Here is a 20,991-nt window from a genome sequence, read left to right as displayed (position 1 = left end):
GATCGATAGGCAATACTTCCTGTGTGAAGCTGAGGAGAAGCGGCTGAAGAGTCAGACACTGGGGCACAGAGGCTGCACAAAGTGTCTCCAAACACTCACAAAACTGAGAAAAGACCAATTTCCTTGTTTGGCATAACATGACTAGGTTGATTTGTCTATTTATATGTGATGATATTTGATTGATTTCCCTACTAGTGTATGACTGTATGAATAATTTGAAGGGGTCTCATCAGCTCATACGCTCTGGCTCATACAACTTGTGCTCCTGTGACGTCTGCTTGATGTGTAAAGATGAAACCAAAATCAGAGGCGTGTTTGTTCTGACTCACAATAAAAGCAGCTAAGTGTACACCCAAATGTCTGATTTCCCATCATGCCCCTGCCATGCTCCTCCTAGGTATAACTCTAGCTTTCATCTGATTGGACGACACATCTTTCATTCAGGCTTTTACCTTTCAAGGCTTTTCACACCCAAGAACTATTTCTGTCTTTTCTCTCTCCCCCTTTTTCTCTTCCTCTCCTTTCTTGGTTCTCATCTCTCCACATCTTTTCTTCCATCCTGTTCTTTCCTCTCCTCTGTCATCAGTTGTTTCTCCCCCCCGTCACTCCTCTGCTCCTCAGTAGTGTCTTTGTCCTCCTCCTCTTCTCTCTACGCTCCACCTATCACCTGCCTATCAAAGATGTCCATTCTTCTCTTCAGTTCGCTCCTTCTTCTCCTCTGTCCATCAGAGATGTGTGTCTTGCTCCTCCTCTTCCTCCTCACTTCCTGCCTGGTTGACAAATACCTGGGGAAAGATGACAAACGTCATGCTGTGCCCAGGCAGAATAAAGTTTCAGATTAAAGAAATTAGAGAGCAGATTAGGTCTCACTATGTTGCCAAATTGTCCCAGACTTTTCCAAAACCACAGAGACGACTGCTTCAGTCATTCCTCTGTCTATCTGTTCTTTTATCTTCTCATCCTTTCATCCAATCACCTGCCAGCGACTGTTGTCCTCCCCGGCCCTTTCCCCGCCCCCTGCGAGCCCATTGGTGCTCGGCTTCTTCTCCTGCATCTCAGGTTGGCTGTCATTAGTCACGTCCAGTGTGGGGTTGTCGTGGCAACCGTTTTCCACAAAGTGAAGCTCCTCAGCGCGGGACTGGGATGTAAGAAAGAGTACAGCTGGATTACAGGCGCACTGCTAGAACCCTCCATCTAAAGTCTCATTAAGTTAAAAAAAAAAAATCTTAAAACAAGTGAAAAAAAATGTGCAAGTGGGATAAAATAATCCCACTTCTCTCCAATGCTAATCAACTTCTTTCCAGAATTTTCTTAAGTCCTTGTGGACTTAATCTGCCTTAATCCGCCTTGTTTCAATAAATCTATACTTGTTTCCTCAAACTTTCCTGACACAAGTAAAACTGCACTGGAGAAAAGTGGGATTATCTCATCCAACTGGCACATTTTTTACTTGTTTTGAGAAAACAAGATTTTAACACTGAGTATGAGACTAAATGACTTAAGATGAATATTTTTACAGTGTGTGTGTGTGTGTGTGTGTGTGTGTGTGTGTGTGTGTGTGTGTGTATGTCGTGCTGACCATGGTCTTAGTTGCAGGCAGTCGTCTCTGCCAGCAGATGTATATGAGTCCAGATGTGATGATGACCATACAGACAGAGCCGATGATCACCAGCACGACAAACAGCTTGCCGTAGTCGCTGCGGGTCTGACTGGGCCGAGACTGGCAGCTACTGGCTGCACTGTAGTTCTGAATGCCCACCTGAGGGAGTGAACACACACACACACACACACACGCATGCACACACAGGTAAAAAGCGTGTTAGTAAGGTGTTGGGTCACCATGAGCCACCAGGAAAAGCTTCAGTGCTCCTTGGCAGAGATTCTCCAAGTCTCTGGAGCTCTACTGGAGGGGTGGAGCTCCATTCTTCCTAAAGATCCTGTACATAGAGAGGGATGTTATAGCAGGGCTGCAGAGCATGAAGCCCTTATTACACAGACAAATGCACATTTGAGAGTTGAGTGGCACTGGTCTACAGAGATGTGGAAAAAAGTGATGAGTCATCCTTCACCATATTGTGGACAAGTGGGCGAGTCCACCAAGAGAACTCTACAGGCCTGAATGCTGGAGCCTCACAGTGAGGGGGTCTGCTGGATCTGTTACGCTGTGGGGGGCCCATTAGAAGGAAGGCTCCCAAATCAAATCAACACAGTTACACTGAGATGAAACATTTCCATCCTGATGGGAGTGCTCTCTTCCAGGATGAAGACGCCCACATCCACAGGACACGAGGCCTCACTGGTCTGATGAGGATGAAAATGATATAAATCATTTGCTATGGCCTTCACCCTCACCACATCTCAACCCAGTTGAACACCTACAGGAGATTTTGGAGTGAAGTAGTAGACAGATCTCTCCACCACCATCATGAAAACACCCATGAGGGAATATTTTTAGGAAGAATGGAGCTCCATCCCTCCAGTGGAGCTCCAGGAGAATCTATGAAGAGGAGCACTGAATCTGTTCTGGTGGCTCGTGGCGGCCCAACACCTTACTAACACACTTTATGATGGTTTGTCCTTTTATTTGTCACCTATCTGTAGTTGCAAAAGTGCTGGTTGTGGCTCTCACAGTTGCTAGGCAACTAATGAAACCCAGTGTGGTCTTTCATGAAAAGTGAAACATTTCCAGCTTCTTGCGCTTGCTGTTCAGCCGGTTATAACTGAGCTCTCAGCGCTGTCAGGAACATGCAACCCGGTGTGCTTTTGTGTGGAAGAAAATAAGAGACAGAAGTCTGGAGCTTTAGATTTCTGCAGATTTCATATTGACACAGCATGAAGCCTCCATGAAATCAAATTTGGGTACCACAACACTTTCTATATGAGCACAAACCTTGAAATCTCTACTTGTGCTGCTCTGTAAATGTGAATAAGGCCTGTCTATGCTGGAGAAGCACACGGTATAAATGGTTAAACACCTTATTGAACATACCTTGTATAAACTTTTCCTGATCTCTCCCAGCATGCCCAGCACATCCTTGGTATCGATCACTCCTGGAAGAAACAGGACTAATGTCAACACAAGCCCACAAGGCCAACACGCACATAAATGCAGATAAATGTGCATGTGCAAGCAAACCTCTGGTTGTAGGTAGTCACATCTCACTGCGCAGCCAGTCAGCTTATTTGATTTTTGTGGATTTTTTTTTTTTTCATCTACTAAAGGTGCAGGGTAAGCAAGGTTATAGTGCCTTTTAATCCACCCCAAAGACATAACTTACAAGAATAAAACTGCACTTTTTGATGCTCTTACATTGTATCATCAATCTGCGATGTCCAGAGCCTTCCAAGAGTTATTCTGTGATCAAGTGTTCTGACTCCCTACATTTTCCAAAACGCCTCTCCACAGCGCATGAGACGGGCACTGAACCTGTTGCTCTCCGTCACGAGATGGGTGTTTAGGGAAATGTACTGTAAATACAGCCAGCGGGCCAAACACTTTGTGAAAACTGAGGTGTGTCTGCAGGATTGCTGTCACACCCCTCAGTCAACAGAGCTCTCAGAAGTCAGATGTAAAGTTCGGCTACAATCTTTTGTCCAAATATGGAACTCTGGATTCTCTCTGGGGAAAATATATGAGGTTTTCACATAATAAACCCTGTCACAGTCCGTGATTTAAGCTGCGTTTAAAACTTGGACGTTTTTTTAAATCCGCATGTTTCTCTTTGAAATGGGACCAGATCCACTGAATTCTGCTGCGTCTTTCCACCCAAAGTAATTATTTTGCTAACAGCACATTAGATATGTAGCTGACCCTGACCAACTCTGCCTAGTAAATTTAGATTTATTCTAACTCCCTGCTGAGCCATGAAAATATCTGGTTAGCCAGCTACCATGTCCATTTCTTTGGCTGATCTGTTGTTTATTAAGAGGAGGAGAATCACCACAACTCCAGCTGTGTACAGATCAGCAGGTCATCATGGGTGGCTAACATAGTACTTAGATAGTACTTCCATGAATATTTGTCATTAGATAAAAAATGGGAACTTAGGAAATGAATGCACTTCAGTAAAATGTCTCTACAACTGTAGAAACAGATATGGTGAATGAGTGTGAAGCTGCAACACAGGAAGAATTTGCACACAGAGAGAGTCTGATCGAGTGTGACTGTGTGTGTGTGTGTGTGTGTGTGTGTACCGTGTTCAGACGCCACATTCATAAGCAGCTGATGTTGATGGTGTGTCGGCTTGCTAAGGTAGAGTACCCATGATCCCTCAGGGCTGTTCATTCTTCTAGCAAACACCCGCTCCATGATCTCCAACAGCTGCACCCCCTGGTTTGCACGGAACTCCTCCTGTTAAACACACACACGCACGCACACACACACACACACACACACACACACACACACACACACACACACACACACACACAAAATCATCACTTATAAAAGGTGTACAAGAACTACTTATGACTCTCTATATAAGAGGAGAGGAAAAAAGTGAAGGGAGGGACAGATGAAGCGGAGGCAGCAGATATATGGGACTGCAGACCTTACATCTTGGTTGTCGCGACAACCAAAAGGTCACTGCAGTGACAGTGTGGGTTTGTGTTGCTGCCATGGCGACAGACGGCACAGTGAAAGCCCTTTTTCCTGCACTGCCACACACACACACAGACACACAGACACACAGACACACACACACACACATAAAGTTTATTCAATCTATCACATTACAAATCTGCATCTTAAAGTGGGATGATGATGCTGATGCTGATGCTAATGATAATGATGATGATGATGATGATGAAGATGAGTCGCTCCATGTGTGTTTGTTTTGAAGATGAAGCACAGGAAAAAGAGCTGATGAGCACCCTTGAACACGGCTGTTTCCTGTTGTGTGCCGTAAAGCAGCATCCCTTTGTGCTGTGCAGCAGTCTGGCAGCTCTTCCAGAGGCACACAGTGTAAAATGTGGGGTGTACTAACCAACAGAGGGCGCCGATCTCCTCAGAGATGGTCTCGTATGTTCACCGTGATTATCCTAATGTCGCAAATGAATGATTACCAATGTCAACCCTTCTTTCTTTCTCTTTTCTTTCTTTCTTTTTTTGCAGCAACTTTTTGATTACACTAATTTTATTATCATTATTATCATTATTATTGTTATGAGTGTTATTATTTGGCTTGTTCTAGTAATTTTACTGTATTTTGTATGTATGTTTTTTTGTTTTGTAAAATTTTGGGTTATAATTTGTGCTAATTTTCTTGTCATGTTTTGAAAGAAATCATGTGAATTTGCACAGGTTTCAAAGGGTTGAAATGCAACACGTGGCACCTTTAATTTGAATATCGAATCCTTTAGTACTTACACAGCTGAGGTTTTCAGTCATGTTCAGGATAACGTAACCCCGTCCGACCAGCTCGCTCCAGTCTATACACACTACCTGCGTGGCAAAGAGTCAGAGTTCGAAAACAAGACTAACTTAGAAAATGTCAGTAAGAAATGTTTGAGGAAACTTAAACTTAGCAAGCCTATTTTCCATCAGATAGGAGACCGTCCCTCTCTGCGGGACACCCTGTGATGTGTGGGAATGTACCTGCTGCGCCTCCTCAAGGTCGCCCCCTGGCAGGAAGACCTCTGTCACCCCACCTCCCCTGACCTCTGACCTCTGGGCCTGCAGGGGCGTGGTCTTCTCCAGCCAGTCCCAGGACATGTCGGTGAAGCCGACGGTGGGGGCGGGATCTGTGCTGACAGGCACCATGTGTCTTATTTCCTCTCTCTCCATCTTTCTCCATTCCTCTTCCTCCTCTTCATCTTTGTTTTTCAGTCTAATCCCTACCGTCAATGCAAATGAATTTATATGACACTTTTCAAAACAGGTGAACTATCCCTTTAAATGAAACTATAGGGAGTAACTCTAACTAATAGCAGTAGAAAGAAACAAGAGCAAGAACAGAAAAGAAGTGAAAAGAAAAGAAAATGAAAGTCATCCACACCTTGCTCCTTGTCTCCTTCTTCCTCCATGCTGGGCTGCAGCGGCTCCCTGCTAGGAGCCATGCCCACTTCTGGTGCTGTGGGATTCTGGGTATATAGACACAGATGTGTCATCCCTGCCTCTTCCTCTTCTTCCCTCTCTGTCTCCTCATCCTCTAGCTCCCCTGTAATGAGAGACAAACAGAAGATATATTTGAGTCTATTCTTTGTTTTCCTCCTAAGACTTGGGCAGCCTGCTTAGGGAAAATCAACAGTCATCCTTGTGAAATTTTTAATTTGGATTCATCTTGAAGGCCAGGCCAGTGGCTCGTATCATCATCATCATCATCAATCATCATCGATCCGTTATGTAATCTGAGACATGGCGAGGACAGATGCCCTGTTTCTACAAGTGTGCTGAGAAATGTCAATATACTTTATACAGATAAAAACAGCAATAATAGAATATACCGATAAAAAAGGGATAAAAATAAAAGAGAAAATGATGAATCCTATCTCCCATATGTCATCTATTCAAGAGCTAAGAAAAGCAGCCTTGTTTTTAGATTGCCTCCAAGGGGTTTTGAGTTAATCCAGTTTGGAAAGCAGTTCATAAAACCACGGAGCAACAGAAGTTTCTCCATCTGCAGAATGTAATCATTAAAAGAAAGTAAAATCACGACCAATCACCAAGTGAGGTTTTCACACAGCAGCGGCGTAAAGGAGGAGACATATTTGTTGCTTGCAAAATGTTGTAATTGGAACAGTTGCAGTGAGAATTATTGTCAGCTAATGTTAAGGCAACACGGTGATATTAGCATTTTTACCTTTTACTGGGGTGAGAGAACAGGAGATACTGGGCTAAATGAAATGTCAATAACAAGCGTAAAAGTTGTTTGCAGACGATGGTTTTACCTTTTGCATAGTCTCCCAGCAGGCCAAAGTCTGTGCCTGTGTCAGTCTCAGGGACGGCGGTTCCTGCTACGTCTCCATTAGCAGCAGTAACAGCAGCAGCGGCAGTGGCGGCGGCGGCAGCAGTGGTGGCGGTCGTGGTGGTGGTGGTGGTCGTTGTGATGGAGGAGTGGAAAACTCCATAACCACTGGCCTGACCCTCCTCTTCCCCCTCTGCCTCCCACAGCTCTCTCTCTAAAGGAGCCACCTGCGAAGTTACAGTGGCACAGCTTGTAGTAGCAGGACTGACAGCAGTGACGGTGTCAGCTGGCAAGTAAAGCAGTGATGAAGCTAGAAGTGGTAATATTAACAGTAGCAGAAGTAGCAGTGGTAGTAGAGGCAACGACGATGATGATGATGATCTTGGCAAAATGAAAAAAAAAAAAAAAAAAAAAGCATTCAATCCAGAATAAAATTTTAACAAAGCTAACAATTTAATGATACTGTGATGTTGGATTGTTTTTTTATCCCACATAAAGCCATTAAAGATTAATCAAAATATGCAGCAAAACGTTAGTGGAGAAGCTCTATATTACATCTGATTCAGTTCAATCCAATTTTTATTTATCATATTTATTGCAGAGGCTATGGATGCACACTCTTTTTCAGCAGACCCCTGCTTCAGCTTCACATATGCATATGCACTTGGCTGTAAATCTTTGTAAGCATGAAAATTCAATGTTTCTTGAAGCAGTAACTGCAGCAGTAACTGCGAACAAACAAAACAGCTCCACCCGGAGACTCAAACTCTGCAGGGCAAAATTACCACAATTGCTCATTATTACTCATCCTCCACAGCAGGGATGGAGACAAAGAAAACTCAACTCTTACCGTTTTAATGTATAAAAATCACTTGGTAGTGCATTGTTGGAGCTTCTGTCTAAGAATTGGGCTCATGATGATAGTAGTACAATAAATAATACAATAAATAAAATATCATATTCATATCACGGCATCCTTTCTCTGCTCTCACCTCTGGGACGAGGGGCGTCCTGGTCCTATCTGTTCCAGGATCACGCCCCTCTGCTGGACTGGAGCTGGAAGTGTGGAAGGATGGACTGTAACCTGAACCACACAAAGACGTGTGTCAGAAACACAGGTGTGTGTGTGTGTGTGTGCATGTGTATAAATTAATTGCACTTATTAGCAGTTCATTAGTGTATCAAATCTGACCAATACTGAAATACGCCGACTTTACCTACCATGATTTTCTAGTTTATTTTCAAACAGGTGACATTTATATCAATACAAAATGAATTAGATTCATCAGTAGCACAGTGATAAATTCCCAGTCGACAACAGAGAAATTAATCATTCTAGTGAGCTGACGAGGTTGTACAGTAAGAAATTCAAAAAGCAGTCATACTGACATAAGACTGCAGGTAAACACAGGGGTTATTAATCCTGTTAATGCAGATACGTTCTATTTAGGTCTAACAGAGTCACGGCCCTGCTGTTCTTCATGCTGCCTCACTCTGCTACACATTAATGGAACAGAACCTTCATTAATGTCATTAGTAATACTTGTGTTTACCTGCTATTTCATGTCAAAATGGCTGCTGTGAAAAAGCTCCACATGTCCACCACAGGGTGACTTTACATCCCCTGAAAACCCTCTGCTGATTCAGTTTTGCAGGGAACACAAGAAGGACATTGCTACTAACCAATCAGAGCATCGAGATCTGGTGTTGTGTGGTTGGCCTCTGCATCCCCCCGGACCTGGACATCTGTCCCTTCTCTCCGCTCTCTTTCCTCTCGTGTCGCACCTCCTCTCTCCTTCTCCTCTCGTCCGTCTTTCTCCCACTCCTCCTCTCCTCTCTCCTCTCCCCCTCTTCTGTCTCTGTCCTCTCCTGCCTCCTCTCCTCTGTCCTCTGTGTCCATGCCATAGAAGCCAGAGGCCTCCAGGGAGGCATCGGCCGCTCCGGGCCCACCATGGAGCCCCGTGTCTGGGTCTGAAGAGGCTGGCTGCCCCTGGTAGCGCTCCACATCCAGGGGCGATGTCAGATGGACCATACGCTAAATGAAGACAGACAGACAGATAGATAGACAGACAGATAGATAGATAGATAAGCATACAGGGAGAAATCCAGCATGGAAGAGGGAGAGCTCTCTTCTCTCTCCCATTAAGCTGTGTTGTAGCTGTTTTTAATGTGAAACCTCAGTGGCAGGAGGCTAACAGTTAGCATGTGGAGCATCCAGCCAGTATCCAGCACTCAGTAACAATGAGAGGAAGATAGACCAACTGCTGTCCTACAGAACAGCTGGGGGGGGGGGGGGGGGGTGAAATAATATCAAACATTTTCAAAATGGGTGAACTCTCCCTTTAACCTCCCCTTACCTCCATGTCATCCTCCACATCCAGGTTGTCGTCCATGATGGCGCGGGGGCTGGCTACATCCTGGCTGGCAGAGGACGGTGCTGGATTTGACTGAGAGGAGTTGGCTGAGTCCATCTTGGACTGGGAACGGGACGTTTCATGAATCTGGGGCCGGCTGATGTCATGGACCAAATGAGGCTGGGCTCGGACTAATTCCCGGACCGAGCCGAGACCGCGTTCTGGTGTGGCTAAATCCTGGATGAAACGTGGGCGGGCGGGGCCTTCATCCTGGACCAGCCGGGCCACAGGAGGGCTGAAGGGTATGACACGTTCAGCGGGACTGACCCTGAAAGCGGCACAGCTGGCCAGAAGAGCTAGGGACAAGAAAGAGGCACTTTAAGGTTACTTAAACAAACCAGCCATGGTATCTGAATTCAGTAAGGCATGATACTGTATTGATGCCTGTGGGGATATTAGATCGTTGCAAAAGCTGGTAAATGAATTCAACAACTCAAGGGAAAAGAAACAAAATAAAATCACAAACAGAATATAAAGTAGGCAACACATATGGTAGTAATAAGAATGGTAAAAATAATAAATAATGAAAACAATGAAAGAGAATACAAACAATGTGGGATTATGTAAATCTATGCTACTGGCAATTTCAATGCTAAGGCAGCGATCACACTGCAATTTTGGAAGTGTAAACTACACAGAGTACCACTGTGTTTGGACAGCAAGCAGCCCGATGACACTTTCATGCCATAATATAAAAGGTGTGTTGCACTCTATTTCTGAGAGGGCAGTGTTCATGATGGGCTATAGCAGGCAAGTTGAGAGTTGTATTTTGATGTTTGAGGTGAGCAACTCAAGTTAGATATTATCCTCAAATGTTTTTTTTTTTTTTTTTTTTTTTTTTTTTTTTTAGCACAGAGACACTGTAATGTCCTCTGCTCAGTCACAGAAATACCAAATTAAAGTAGAGGACCTCAGTGAAGCACACAAATTGGAGATGTCATCAATACAAAAGTCCACCAATATAGTCATACATATCAAAAAAACAACATTGCTTTGTTTTTTTCGCCACTGAATATTTCTGTCAAAGCACAAGGGGAACTGCACAACATACATATCAGACTTGAATGGTAACTCAAATATGGCAGATTGATAAATATAAATAGGTGCAGTCTATAGAAATTACTATATATGTATTAAAGACAAAACTGCATTGAAATGACAACCATTGAGACTAAGCTGACAAAAATGTGGAATAAGAATGAACATTTTTTTTTTCATTTGATCTAAATAGTCCTTACTTCAGTCTTCACTCAACTTTGTATAGTGCACCTTTAATAGTATATAAAAATCTCAGTAAATATGAATGCAAACTCAGTCTCACTCATGCACTCAGCCGTTTATTCATATATTTGTGTTATTGTGATAAAAACTCTCTGAGGGGAAAATGGTGACAATGGGTTGATAGTCTAATTTAGCTTCATTCATTTTTATTTCAGCGTGTCTTCTTTCATTTAATATGGGGATGATGTAACATGAAGGCCTGAGGAAATTCAGCATGAGACAAACCTAGAGGGGCCCAGAAAGTGAAACAGAGACAGAAAGCTGTTGATAATGGACGCGGTGAACCACTGCAACTCATGACTTGCAGAGGTAAAGCAGGATACTTTGAATAATGCGCTCCCAGGGGAGGAGCAGAGATAAGAGCACCCTGTTGTGTGCAGCAGACATTTAACTGATTGAATTTAAATCCCTGGCATCACAGAGCCCTTATCTTCTCTGCTGCCCTTTGAAAGTCATCGCCTGAGCTATTCTCGCTCATGAGACCTTTCGGCTTTGCTTAAATTTGGGATTTCACTCATTAATTTTCTCTTTCTTCAAGCCTTCATTTGCTGATTCGTTCATGTTTTACTCTCCATTCATTTATTTATTCATTCATCCAGCTGCATCTCATTTAAGCCGTCCATTCATCCATCCATTCATTCATTCTTGTTGGTCAGTGCACGACACACATGCCTGAATGACAACTGCCATCGACTGGATCTGTTCATTCTTTCATTTAGTCATTCAATCATCCATCCAGCCATTCAGTTTCATTCAGACATACAGTACCTTTGTCTTGTCATTCACTCATGAACGTATTCATTTATCTTAACCACAGATGGAAGTAACTAATTACATTTACTCATGTTTCTGTAACTGAGCAGCTTTTTGTGCACTTGTACTTTTTGAGTCTTTTTTAATACAGTATTGTCACTTTTATGACTAAATCATGTCATATCATGTGCTTAATCCACATTTGTCAGTTGAATCTACATGGTCCTCACTTCAATCAACCTCTGGCAGTTTTGCAGAATGCCCCTTTAAAAGGATCTAGTTTGAACTGTGTACCCTTCTTCTTTTCTAACTGCGTGGAAAAGATCACACCCAACACAGTTACTGTTTTGGAAGGACATTTTAAATGAGCTACTTTTTACTTTTACTGCAGCAGATTTTTACAGCACAATTTCTGCTGAAGTAAAATATCAGCGAAGTAACAGTACTTCTACTTGAGTAGCAGTTTATAGTACTTTTTCTGCCCCTGGTGTTGCTGTTACTAAGATTGCACCCTGGCTATTCATTCATTCCCTCCTTCTTTCATTCATCAGTAACCCCTGCCCTGCTGCGTCTGTCCCACACTCCTCTCTGTCTGGGACCACAGATGGCTGTCTGGCCTGACAGGCTGACTGAGCAGATTATGGGTTCACAGCCAACACGCCTTCAACACGTCTAGAGTACGCTAAGCTGTGGGACCCCGCGCAGCAAAACCACACGCGCTCAAGTGTCACAAATCCACCGCCTCAAGTCCTGCTGTCCCACTGATGTCCAAAAATAAAACCCACACCGGCGCAGGAAAAATGTGTGCTGCTGACTGTGTGTGTGTGTGTGTGTGTGTGTGTGTGTGTGTGTGTGTGTGTGCTGGTGTTTTAGCTGCTGCTGAGTAGGCAAGGTGGGGCGAGGGAACTCATTTTTAATAATCCCAGATTCACTGCAGAGGAAACTTCCGTAATTAACATGATTAATATCTTGGCTAATTACTCCATCCATAAAATGACTTGGCTTAAAAGATCACCTTCCTTTTATATTTTTAAAGATACTGAACTCAAAAATTATAAACTGGCAAACTGGTTGAATTATTCATACATTTCATATTTACTCCAGTTGTTTAGCAGACCCCATTTGTGTGTGTGTGTGTGTGTGTGTGTGTGTGTATGTGTGTGTGTGTGTTTTTGTTGTATGATTCACTTGATTTTTAATACTACTTTTACACTTTGATGTACATTTACAGTATTGAATGTGTGCAAAATAAAGTTTATGGAGGAAAGAAAGGTGGGGAGAGGGTATTGAAATATAGTTGCAGAGTCTAAATGATGTTTTGGAGCTGTAGCTCATGAGGTGAGTGTTACCACTGAGCAGGAAGGTAGACAACCAACAGAGAAGTAGGTATAGTCTCCTATATATAAAGTAAAATAGCATATTTGTCTATCATTTACTCATTTTAGTCATTATTTAAACTGTTTTTTGCTTCTTTGATTTGTTGTACATGATGATTGTGATCATTGTGTCCCAGTGCCTCTTTAATTCTGTGGTCTAAGAATAGAAAAAGGAAAGTGCAGTGTTGCTTGAGGTATTTGGAGTTGTGTAATGTGTCCACAAATAAAAATTAACTCAGAGGCTATTTGGAACCTATATGGTAATATATGGTGTGGCTCTGCTTCCCCAGAGGAAATCCACTCAGCTGGGGAAGGATATAAAAAGGCTGTGTGTGTTTTGGCTGAGAGAGACTGAGAGCCAGCGTTAAAAAAAAAAACATGTATTTTGACCATCAGCCATCACTGCTTTGTGTGGCTCTTTAAGAGTTTGGAGTGTTCACAGGCAAATTTCCTCGAGATTAGGCTTGATAGGCTGGTGCAATCTAAATTTCCAGCAAAAGAGAAAGGTGGGTATATTTCATATCCCTGTTTATACCCTCCACTAGACTTATGTTTTCACCTTACAAAAGAACAGAAACAGCTGTGAGACAAATCAGAGGCTATGGTCTGACATTTTCCCCTTGCAACGGAAGAAAAAGCTCTGCAATAGCTCTCAAAGTGCAATTAATTATGCAGTTTACACAGTGCAACTCAGAGAGCTAGTGCGTCTCTATCAGTCGACATATTGGTCTGCAGACCTTTATGAGGATAAAAGGTACAGTAGACAAGAGTGTTTGTTCCTAAATAATTAATAACATCCAGCCTGTAGTGTGTTTTCATTGCTGCAAGCTGGCAACTCCACTTGAACTGATTTTATTAATATTTGTTTTAGTTAGATAATTTAATTTAATTGACTTCATTCCTTCATTTACTTCATTCTAACTTCACTGCATTTTTGTGTTTGGTTTGTCTAGGGTCACTCTAGCCAGTTCTAAATGAAAATGTACCAGGGCTTGTAAAAAAAAAAAAAAAAATCTATGTGGATTTTGGTAGCAGGGAGTCAAAACAAATATAACTCTGTTGTTTTCATCTGGCCAAACGAACTGAAATTCAAGATGAAACAAAATAAAGTGCAAACATGCAGAGATCAATGGAAAGAGTGACTCCACTGTATTAAGCTGAAACTAACTGCACATTGATTATTGATTATAGTATTACAGCTTAAACTGTCACCACAAGTGTGAGTGACTGATTCCAGGCTTTCGGAGAGGCCCACTGAGAAACGGAGAACATGTCTGATAGATTTTGTCATAGGGATAGCCTGTGTTGCAGAACTGAGCGACACATGCAGCACAGTGACGCAGCAGTGACAGCTGCTTTCATCTGACGTGAACTTGCACCACGAAGCAAATACACGTCCAGCTGCATTAAAGCACTCAGAGCTAATCGAGAGCAAGTTAATGAAGCAGATATCAACTTTAAATAACACTGTAATGCCAGACGGACAGGTGAAAAATGTGATGAGATTTTTAGTGACGTGCACCTTTAAAAAAAGCACCTCTTTTTTTTTTTTTTTAAAGAAAAAAATACCCAGTGGCCTACAAAAAGTCCTGCTTGTCCTGCTGTTCTCTCTGGATGAGCAGTCACACAGGCAGTAAAGAGAGAGGGAGAGAGGGAGAGAGAGAGAGAGAGAGAGAGAGAGGGAGGGAAGAAGAGATGAAGTGAAGGACAGAAGGAAAGATGGAGGGATGGAGGGCAAGAGAGAGAAGTGGTCTGTCCCCTGATAGAGAAGTGCTGTGGTTGTTTTTATTGCTCTCTCTCCTCCCTGAATCTCCCAGTCAGCACTGCACAGCCAGAGCAGCATCAGAATATACTGTGTGTGTGTGTGTGTGTGTGTGTGTGTGTGTGTGTGTGTGTGTGTGTGTGTGTGTGTGTGTGTGTGCATGCACTTCTGTCTCACAAATAAGATAATGCCTGGTCAATCAGTTTGAATTAGTGCTATTTATATCTATTAATTCAGTTTTTTGGGGATGGGGGCACTGGCGCTCGCAGTGTCCTTTAAGTCCCTATGAGGCTGTATAATTTGCTGTTTGCACTGCTGTGCCTTTCAGAGAGGCCCCACTTTCTTACTGTGTGCCTCCTGCTGCTGCGTTAGTGTGCCTGGGAGGAATATTTCGGAGAATCCTGCAGGATGACTAATGCAGTGGCTCAACACACTCGGCTACACAGCAACTACAGCCCCTAACCCTGAAACTGTTTACGGGACGGTCAGCTCTCAGGTCAGTCCATGGACATTTGTTTTGCACGTCACACTGAATCTGGATGTGACATGAATTGTGGATGAAGAGCCAAATGATGTATGGGTTTAGTGCTAATCTGATAAATGCAGAGCAAACACGATACTCACAGTAACAGTTTGGCAGCGGCACGCTGTTGTGCAGATATATTCCACATTTATCAGTTGATCTTTTCTTTACGCCGCACCAGCTCCAGGCTGGGGGTGCACACACGTTTTTCCTAAATTTGAGTTAGTGCTAATCTGATCCCTCCTTCACTCCATGCTCTTCCTGTTGACCTCTACATGGTGATGTCTTTGTTCAAAATAAAAAAGGCAGCATTGGTTATGTCACTGTTTCCCCCTAAAATGATTTGCCAGCCAAAATTATATATTATTATTATTATTATATTATATGACTAGTTTGACATTGTAAAGGGGCCTCTGTAGAAGAGCTCTCTGCTGGTTTAATGGTTAATAATTGGTTGGATAGGTTAATTAATTGATTGATGTTATTTTTTCAGTTGCCTAGGAATATTTTCACTTTCGTCGGCTATAGTAGATAATGATAAGTTACCTATGAAGAGACTGATACCCTCATGAATTACTATCTTGTTATTTCTGGATATCTGTGAATGCACTTACTTAAGCGTCGTTCCTGATTGACACTTTATCAGTAACAAATCATAACTTCTTTAGCGCTTCCTTATCCATCAGTATTTTTGTGTTATGGTGTGTATTCTGTTCTGTAGGTGTACACACACACACAGAGAGAGAGGAGAGTTATCTGACACAGAGCCAACAGGGAGGGATAATGCCATCACCCATCGAGTCTGTTTATGATCATCCCAGGTCCTCTGGCAGACGCCTCGCTGATGCACATCCATAATTGGCCAACGAGCCCTGTTTTGATGTGTCATAGCAAAATGATTAGCCCCAGCAGCTCTACAGTGTGACACAGCCATTAATGTGCTCCATATTTGGCCTTACTGCACCTTTATCATCAAAATGCTGTTTTCATAGAAGTCATACCACACAGCCATGAGTACTAACAAAATATATCACCATGGTTACTGCTATAAGCATTCATCACTGTGGTGCTTCTGCCCTTCGCAGTGATCACCTGTCAATCAAACCGTGTGGGCGGGACTATGACATCCTCTCTTCATTGATTTTCTGTTGATGGAGTTTGAATTTCTCTTTTCTTTTTCTGTTCAGCCGTGTTAGCTAGCCCTGCTCATGATATGATACCTGCACAGATTTTTGTCTGTTTATTCCACAAAAGGCTGGAAAGATGAAACGCGCTGCTCCCTGTGCTGCAGTCCAGCACAAATTATTAATTTAAGAGCCTGTCCTTATGTGTGGAGCTGTTGCAGTGTACCCAGCTAGCATTTTGCTGGGATTGTGTATAACTCTGTTCTGTGCCATTTGGTTTGGGTTGTGTTGTTTCAATAGATAAATTAGTCGTCACCATAACTGCCACCATCATCATCATCATCATCATCATCATCATCATCATCATCATCATCATCAGCATCATCAGTATCTCTCCCATACTGCACACCCTAGTTTCACTTGTAGTGGTTAATTCATCATTACTGCGACCTTGAAATTTTTTGGCTACGGAGGCAACTTTGCTGTTTAATTAGTTCAAGAAATCTCTGGGTGTCTGTCCACCCTGAGGGACTGAGGAGGGACTTTCAGAGCCGCTGAGCTAGCCTTATCAGTCAGAGGGTGATGGAGCTCAGCTGAGCACAGATCAGCTCCATGGTGAGCTCAAAGAGGCAACGCTGGCAAATGAAAAGATGTGCCAGGTTCTTAAAATCACATTAAAAGTGGAATGGCAGCGGCAAAAGGATGGACTGTGGCTGAGAAAACAGCCAGAGCGTGGCAACAGTGGGAAACAAGGATTCTTATACAGAAAATTGCAATGACATGAAAAAAGATGGTAGCTCCTGCAATAGCGCCACAAGTTCAACATTTTTTTTTTCTTTTTAAATAAGAACTTTGGTTAAACTGCCATAAACAAGTAAATAATGCCTCCCTCCAACCCTCAATCCAGTTCACACAGCCGTTAAAGCAGGGGCATGTGGTCCATTAAGAGCGCTGACGCCACCCCTCCTGCAACTCGCATTGTGAAATACATATTTTAGTGAAAAATCATTTTTCTTATTGTTGTGTGTGTTATTACTCTCACATAAATCATACACTATTACAGAAACACGTGATGCCTACCATCATTGTTCTGTGTGCGTAAGTCGTATCTGTCTGCCTGACGACGCTATGAGTGTAATAGGTTCAGCTTTTCCTGGTGGCTCCTGATTGGTCGACACAACTTGTGATTTGGGGCAGAAAAACCTACACCCAAGCAATGTTGCCAGATTGGACAATTTCCACCGCAGGGGCTGCAGCAAAATATGGTTACACTGGTGACTTTTCCTGCATTTGGTGTTTTAGGTGTTGATGAGTGTCTGAGTTAAGTTTGTGCTGATAACTGTGAAGTGAAAGCAATTAAGTCGCCATCAAAAGATATGATTCAAAATGCAGCTGTGATACACTGCACGGTGCACAGCCAAAACACACAGCGCCCCCTAAGGCCGGCGCTCCACTTGAGCCACGTTTCCACTGCAGGAACTTTCCCCAGGTACCGGGTACCTTCTGAAGAACAGGGACCAGGATCTACAGTAAGTTCTAGGGATATTACTTTACCAAAGAAAGAAGTCAGTACCCACAAACACTTTTTCACCTCTGCATGGATTTATTTCAGGGAGTTCAGTTACAAGAACCTTTCTTGAGACCTATTTTACCCCCCAAATGTCCCTGCTCGGGGGTTAGTTCTTTCCAAAAGTACAGGAACTTTGCAGGTGGGGCTTGCAGTGTTCAACATTTCTGACTAGTCAAATATTCACAGCATTTTATTTCAACAAACCACTTTGTTTTTTGTTCATTGTGCTTCAACACATCAATGTGGACCAATGACGAAGTGCAGGCCTCATTGAGCATTATCTGTGCCTCTCTCTCTCTCTCTCTCTCTCTCTCTCTCTCTCTCTCTCTCTCTCTCTCTCACTCTCTCACACACACACACACACACACACCCTAAACATCCCATCTGTGCTTTGTCTGTAATCTCTAATTTACCAACAAACAGGGGTTAAAATAATTAAGCCTGATGCTTACAGCTGTGAAAAATGACGTGTATACCAGCCGTTGCTGATTCATACATCAGCAGACTAATTTGCCTAATCTTCTTGGGTCGGTGGAAAGGCAGATAGCAACGGGCTGGAGGAACCTTTTAGTGCTTTGACTATAAGTTCCAGGGACTTCGTGTGAAAACGAGATTTTAGAGGAAAAGTCACACCACTGTAATAAAGAACGACAGAGGAAGCCCATTTTCCAGTGCAGTTTTATCCCTCGTATCAAGCTAGTGCTAGGCTTACAATTGCGTGTGTGTGTGTATATATGTGTGTCTATGCGTGTGTACGCATGTAGGGAGGGGGATCCCCCCATAAAGCCCATCTCTCATGCTTTAACACCCCTCGGATCAGCTTTAAGGCCACTACCCTCCCCCAAATCCCTGTCATCCTAAAGAGAAAGAGAGAAGACAGACAATGTAGACTGAAGGCAAGGAAGAGGGAGAAGAGGGAGAGGTGTGAGGAAGAGAGAGAAACAGAGACGAGGAGAGAAGAGAGATGAGAGAGGGATCGGAAGAGGAAGACACAGACCGAACATGACAGGAAGACAGAGGCAGAGGAGAACGGGGGCGACACTGGAAGGAGAAGAGAGAGACGCACGAAGGCAAAGAGAGAGATCGAGAAAAATGAAAAGAGGAATGGGGTGGACGAGGAGGTGAAACCGCTCACCATCCTCATCCTCACCCTGTTGCCCCCCCCCCCTCTTTCACAATCAGGCCTCCATACTGTGGCCCGTCATTCTTCCTTTTCCCAGAGGAACAGGAAAGGTTTGAGCAGCCACAGCCACTACCACGAACGGCAAGTACATGCTCACCAACGTGTGGAACAAAAGCTGACACCTGACGTTTGTACGTTCACCTGCAACACCGCTTACTCAGCACAATCAGCACCTGAAAACTATCACATAGAATATTGTGATGATGATGATGATGGTGATGATGATGATGATGACTACAGAAGGAAAGGAAGCAAGGTAGCTGACAGTCTGCAGTTTATCCATTGATAAATTAAGTAATAAAATCATTCACTAATAATAATAACAATGATAACCGTGATATTGATGGTGGTCATCACTATCATTATTATTGGCTATGTAAGCTATGACTTCTGCAGGTCAGAGGGACACAGTATTTTGGTTAACCAAAAAATCACCAAAGAATCAATTACAGGTAAACAAATAAACAAATAACAACAACAATAATAAAATGAGGATAATAATATACATATATAATTACAATAATTACAGACTCTCTTGATTTAGCTAATTATATATGTTCTCATTATATGCTGTCTCATATAAGATATATAGAAGATGATGATACCAACAGTGATGATGATGATGATGATTATCATGATGATTATCATGATATGACTGATGTTGTTGCTGCTGCACATGACATGTCTTCACAGAGCAGCAGGTGTGTGTGTGTGTGTGTGTGTGTGTGTGTGTGTGTGTGTGTGTGTCAGCAGCAGCAGCAGCAGCAGCAGACACTGCAGTGTGTGTCCGCTGATTTACGTGCACCGCGCGCCACCCACATCCAGCCATCCTGTGCAGGGAGCTGGGAGCTGGACTCGTGCGTGCTCTCACACCGGGACTGGACTGAAGAGCTACACCCTCACAGCGGGCATCAACAACAACACTGCAGCACTGTCACGGCACGAAAAGCACTGTCATGTTCCCACGGTGTGTCTGTGCTGCTCAGAGTTTACATGACAGAATTTTTGTTTTTTATCTTGTATGGTTTTTCCATAATATTCCTATAACACTGCTGCCTTTTGCCCTTGACTTTGTACAGCATCTTTATAAAATGTCTAAACTAGGCTCAGTAGTGTTGATGAGGGAGGGATAAATTCATAAATAGAATATACAAACACTCACCAGTCAGTGTGATGAGGAGCAGGCCTGGCATGTCTGCGGCAGTGGACATCCTCTCAGCTCTGGTTGAAGATTACAGAGATTTCGGCTGCAGATGGTTGGAGATTTGAATGGAAGCCGTCAAGAAAACGCCGTCCTCATGGTAGCTGTCTGCGGGCTGGCAGCCTGTCTGCGGTGTCGGTGTGGAGAGGCAGACGGGCTGTGGAGGAGGAGCGCGGCGTCTGAGCGGAGCTGCAGCCAGTCAGATGAGGCGAGCTGCGGCACCGACGCTGCTCTTAGCGGCAGCTGTCCGCTGCTGTTACCTCAGTTGACCGCTAGATGTCGCACTCGTCGATTTACCTTTAGCCCTGCGCGGCGTTCAAGCGCTCCTCGGAAATTCCCTCTTCCACTTTAGGCGTTCACGTGCTGGTGGGAAAGTCGGACAGTCGACTTGTTTGTTTTATTGGAAAAATTCAAAGACAAATGATAATGTAACACACTTTGATTTTGACAAATGTTAATCATAATATACATAGCTACATTAATAACCATCTTCATTCAACTTCCTGATCATCACTGGAATGCCCCAACCCCTAGTTTTTAAATCCAGACTCAAAACCTCAGTTTTCATTTGCTCTGACCATACTGTTTTTTACTACAGAAGGAATGCAACAATTCACAAAAAAGCCCAAAGCATGGCAACTAAAAGTTAAAATGTGAAATAGAAAGTCATACACATAAATTCGTAAACTATAAATTATAAAATACATCTTTTTTTCCCATTACTTTTGGATAGTGTGCATGCTTTGTGCCCCCTAAATGTCACATCACGTTACTGACAGTTCCCTCTTCTCCAGTAGCACCTGAAGGCAGCAATGTGTTTTCAAATCTGAAGATGAATTCCTTTCAGTTGGAAGAATAAGTTCTCCACACAGGACATTTTTACTATAGATGGTTTTGAA

At 43.2% G+C, this 20,991-nt stretch overlaps 1 protein-coding gene across 1 annotated transcript; it reads right to left on the bottom strand.

The window, feature by feature from the left end:
* Positions 1 to 280: 280 nt before the first annotated feature.
* On the bottom strand, positions 281 to 20,193 carry podxl2 (podocalyxin-like 2). The gene is made up of 13 exons (XM_030051556.1): positions 20,054 to 20,193; positions 9,263 to 9,615; positions 8,589 to 8,940; positions 7,898 to 7,989; positions 6,889 to 7,132; positions 5,997 to 6,158; positions 5,597 to 5,835; positions 5,369 to 5,443; positions 4,195 to 4,351; positions 2,990 to 3,051; positions 1,580 to 1,759; positions 977 to 1,138; positions 281 to 785 (listed from the first exon to the last, which is right to left on the bottom strand). The coding sequence occupies exons 1-13, from the start codon at positions 20,100 to 20,102 to the stop codon at positions 726 to 728; spliced, it is 2,187 nt and encodes a 728-aa protein (XP_029907416.1). The 5' UTR covers positions 20,103 to 20,193; the 3' UTR covers positions 281 to 725.
* Positions 20,194 to 20,991: the final 798 nt, after the last annotated feature.

This window comes from Myripristis murdjan, chromosome 5 (genome assembly GCF_902150065.1).
Source record: "Myripristis murdjan chromosome 5, fMyrMur1.1, whole genome shotgun sequence".
Classification (NCBI taxonomy): domain Eukaryota; kingdom Metazoa; phylum Chordata; class Actinopteri; order Holocentriformes; family Holocentridae; genus Myripristis; species Myripristis murdjan.
The sequence above is the reverse complement of the archived record's forward strand: the minus strand, read 5'-3'. Positions and strand labels throughout refer to the sequence as shown.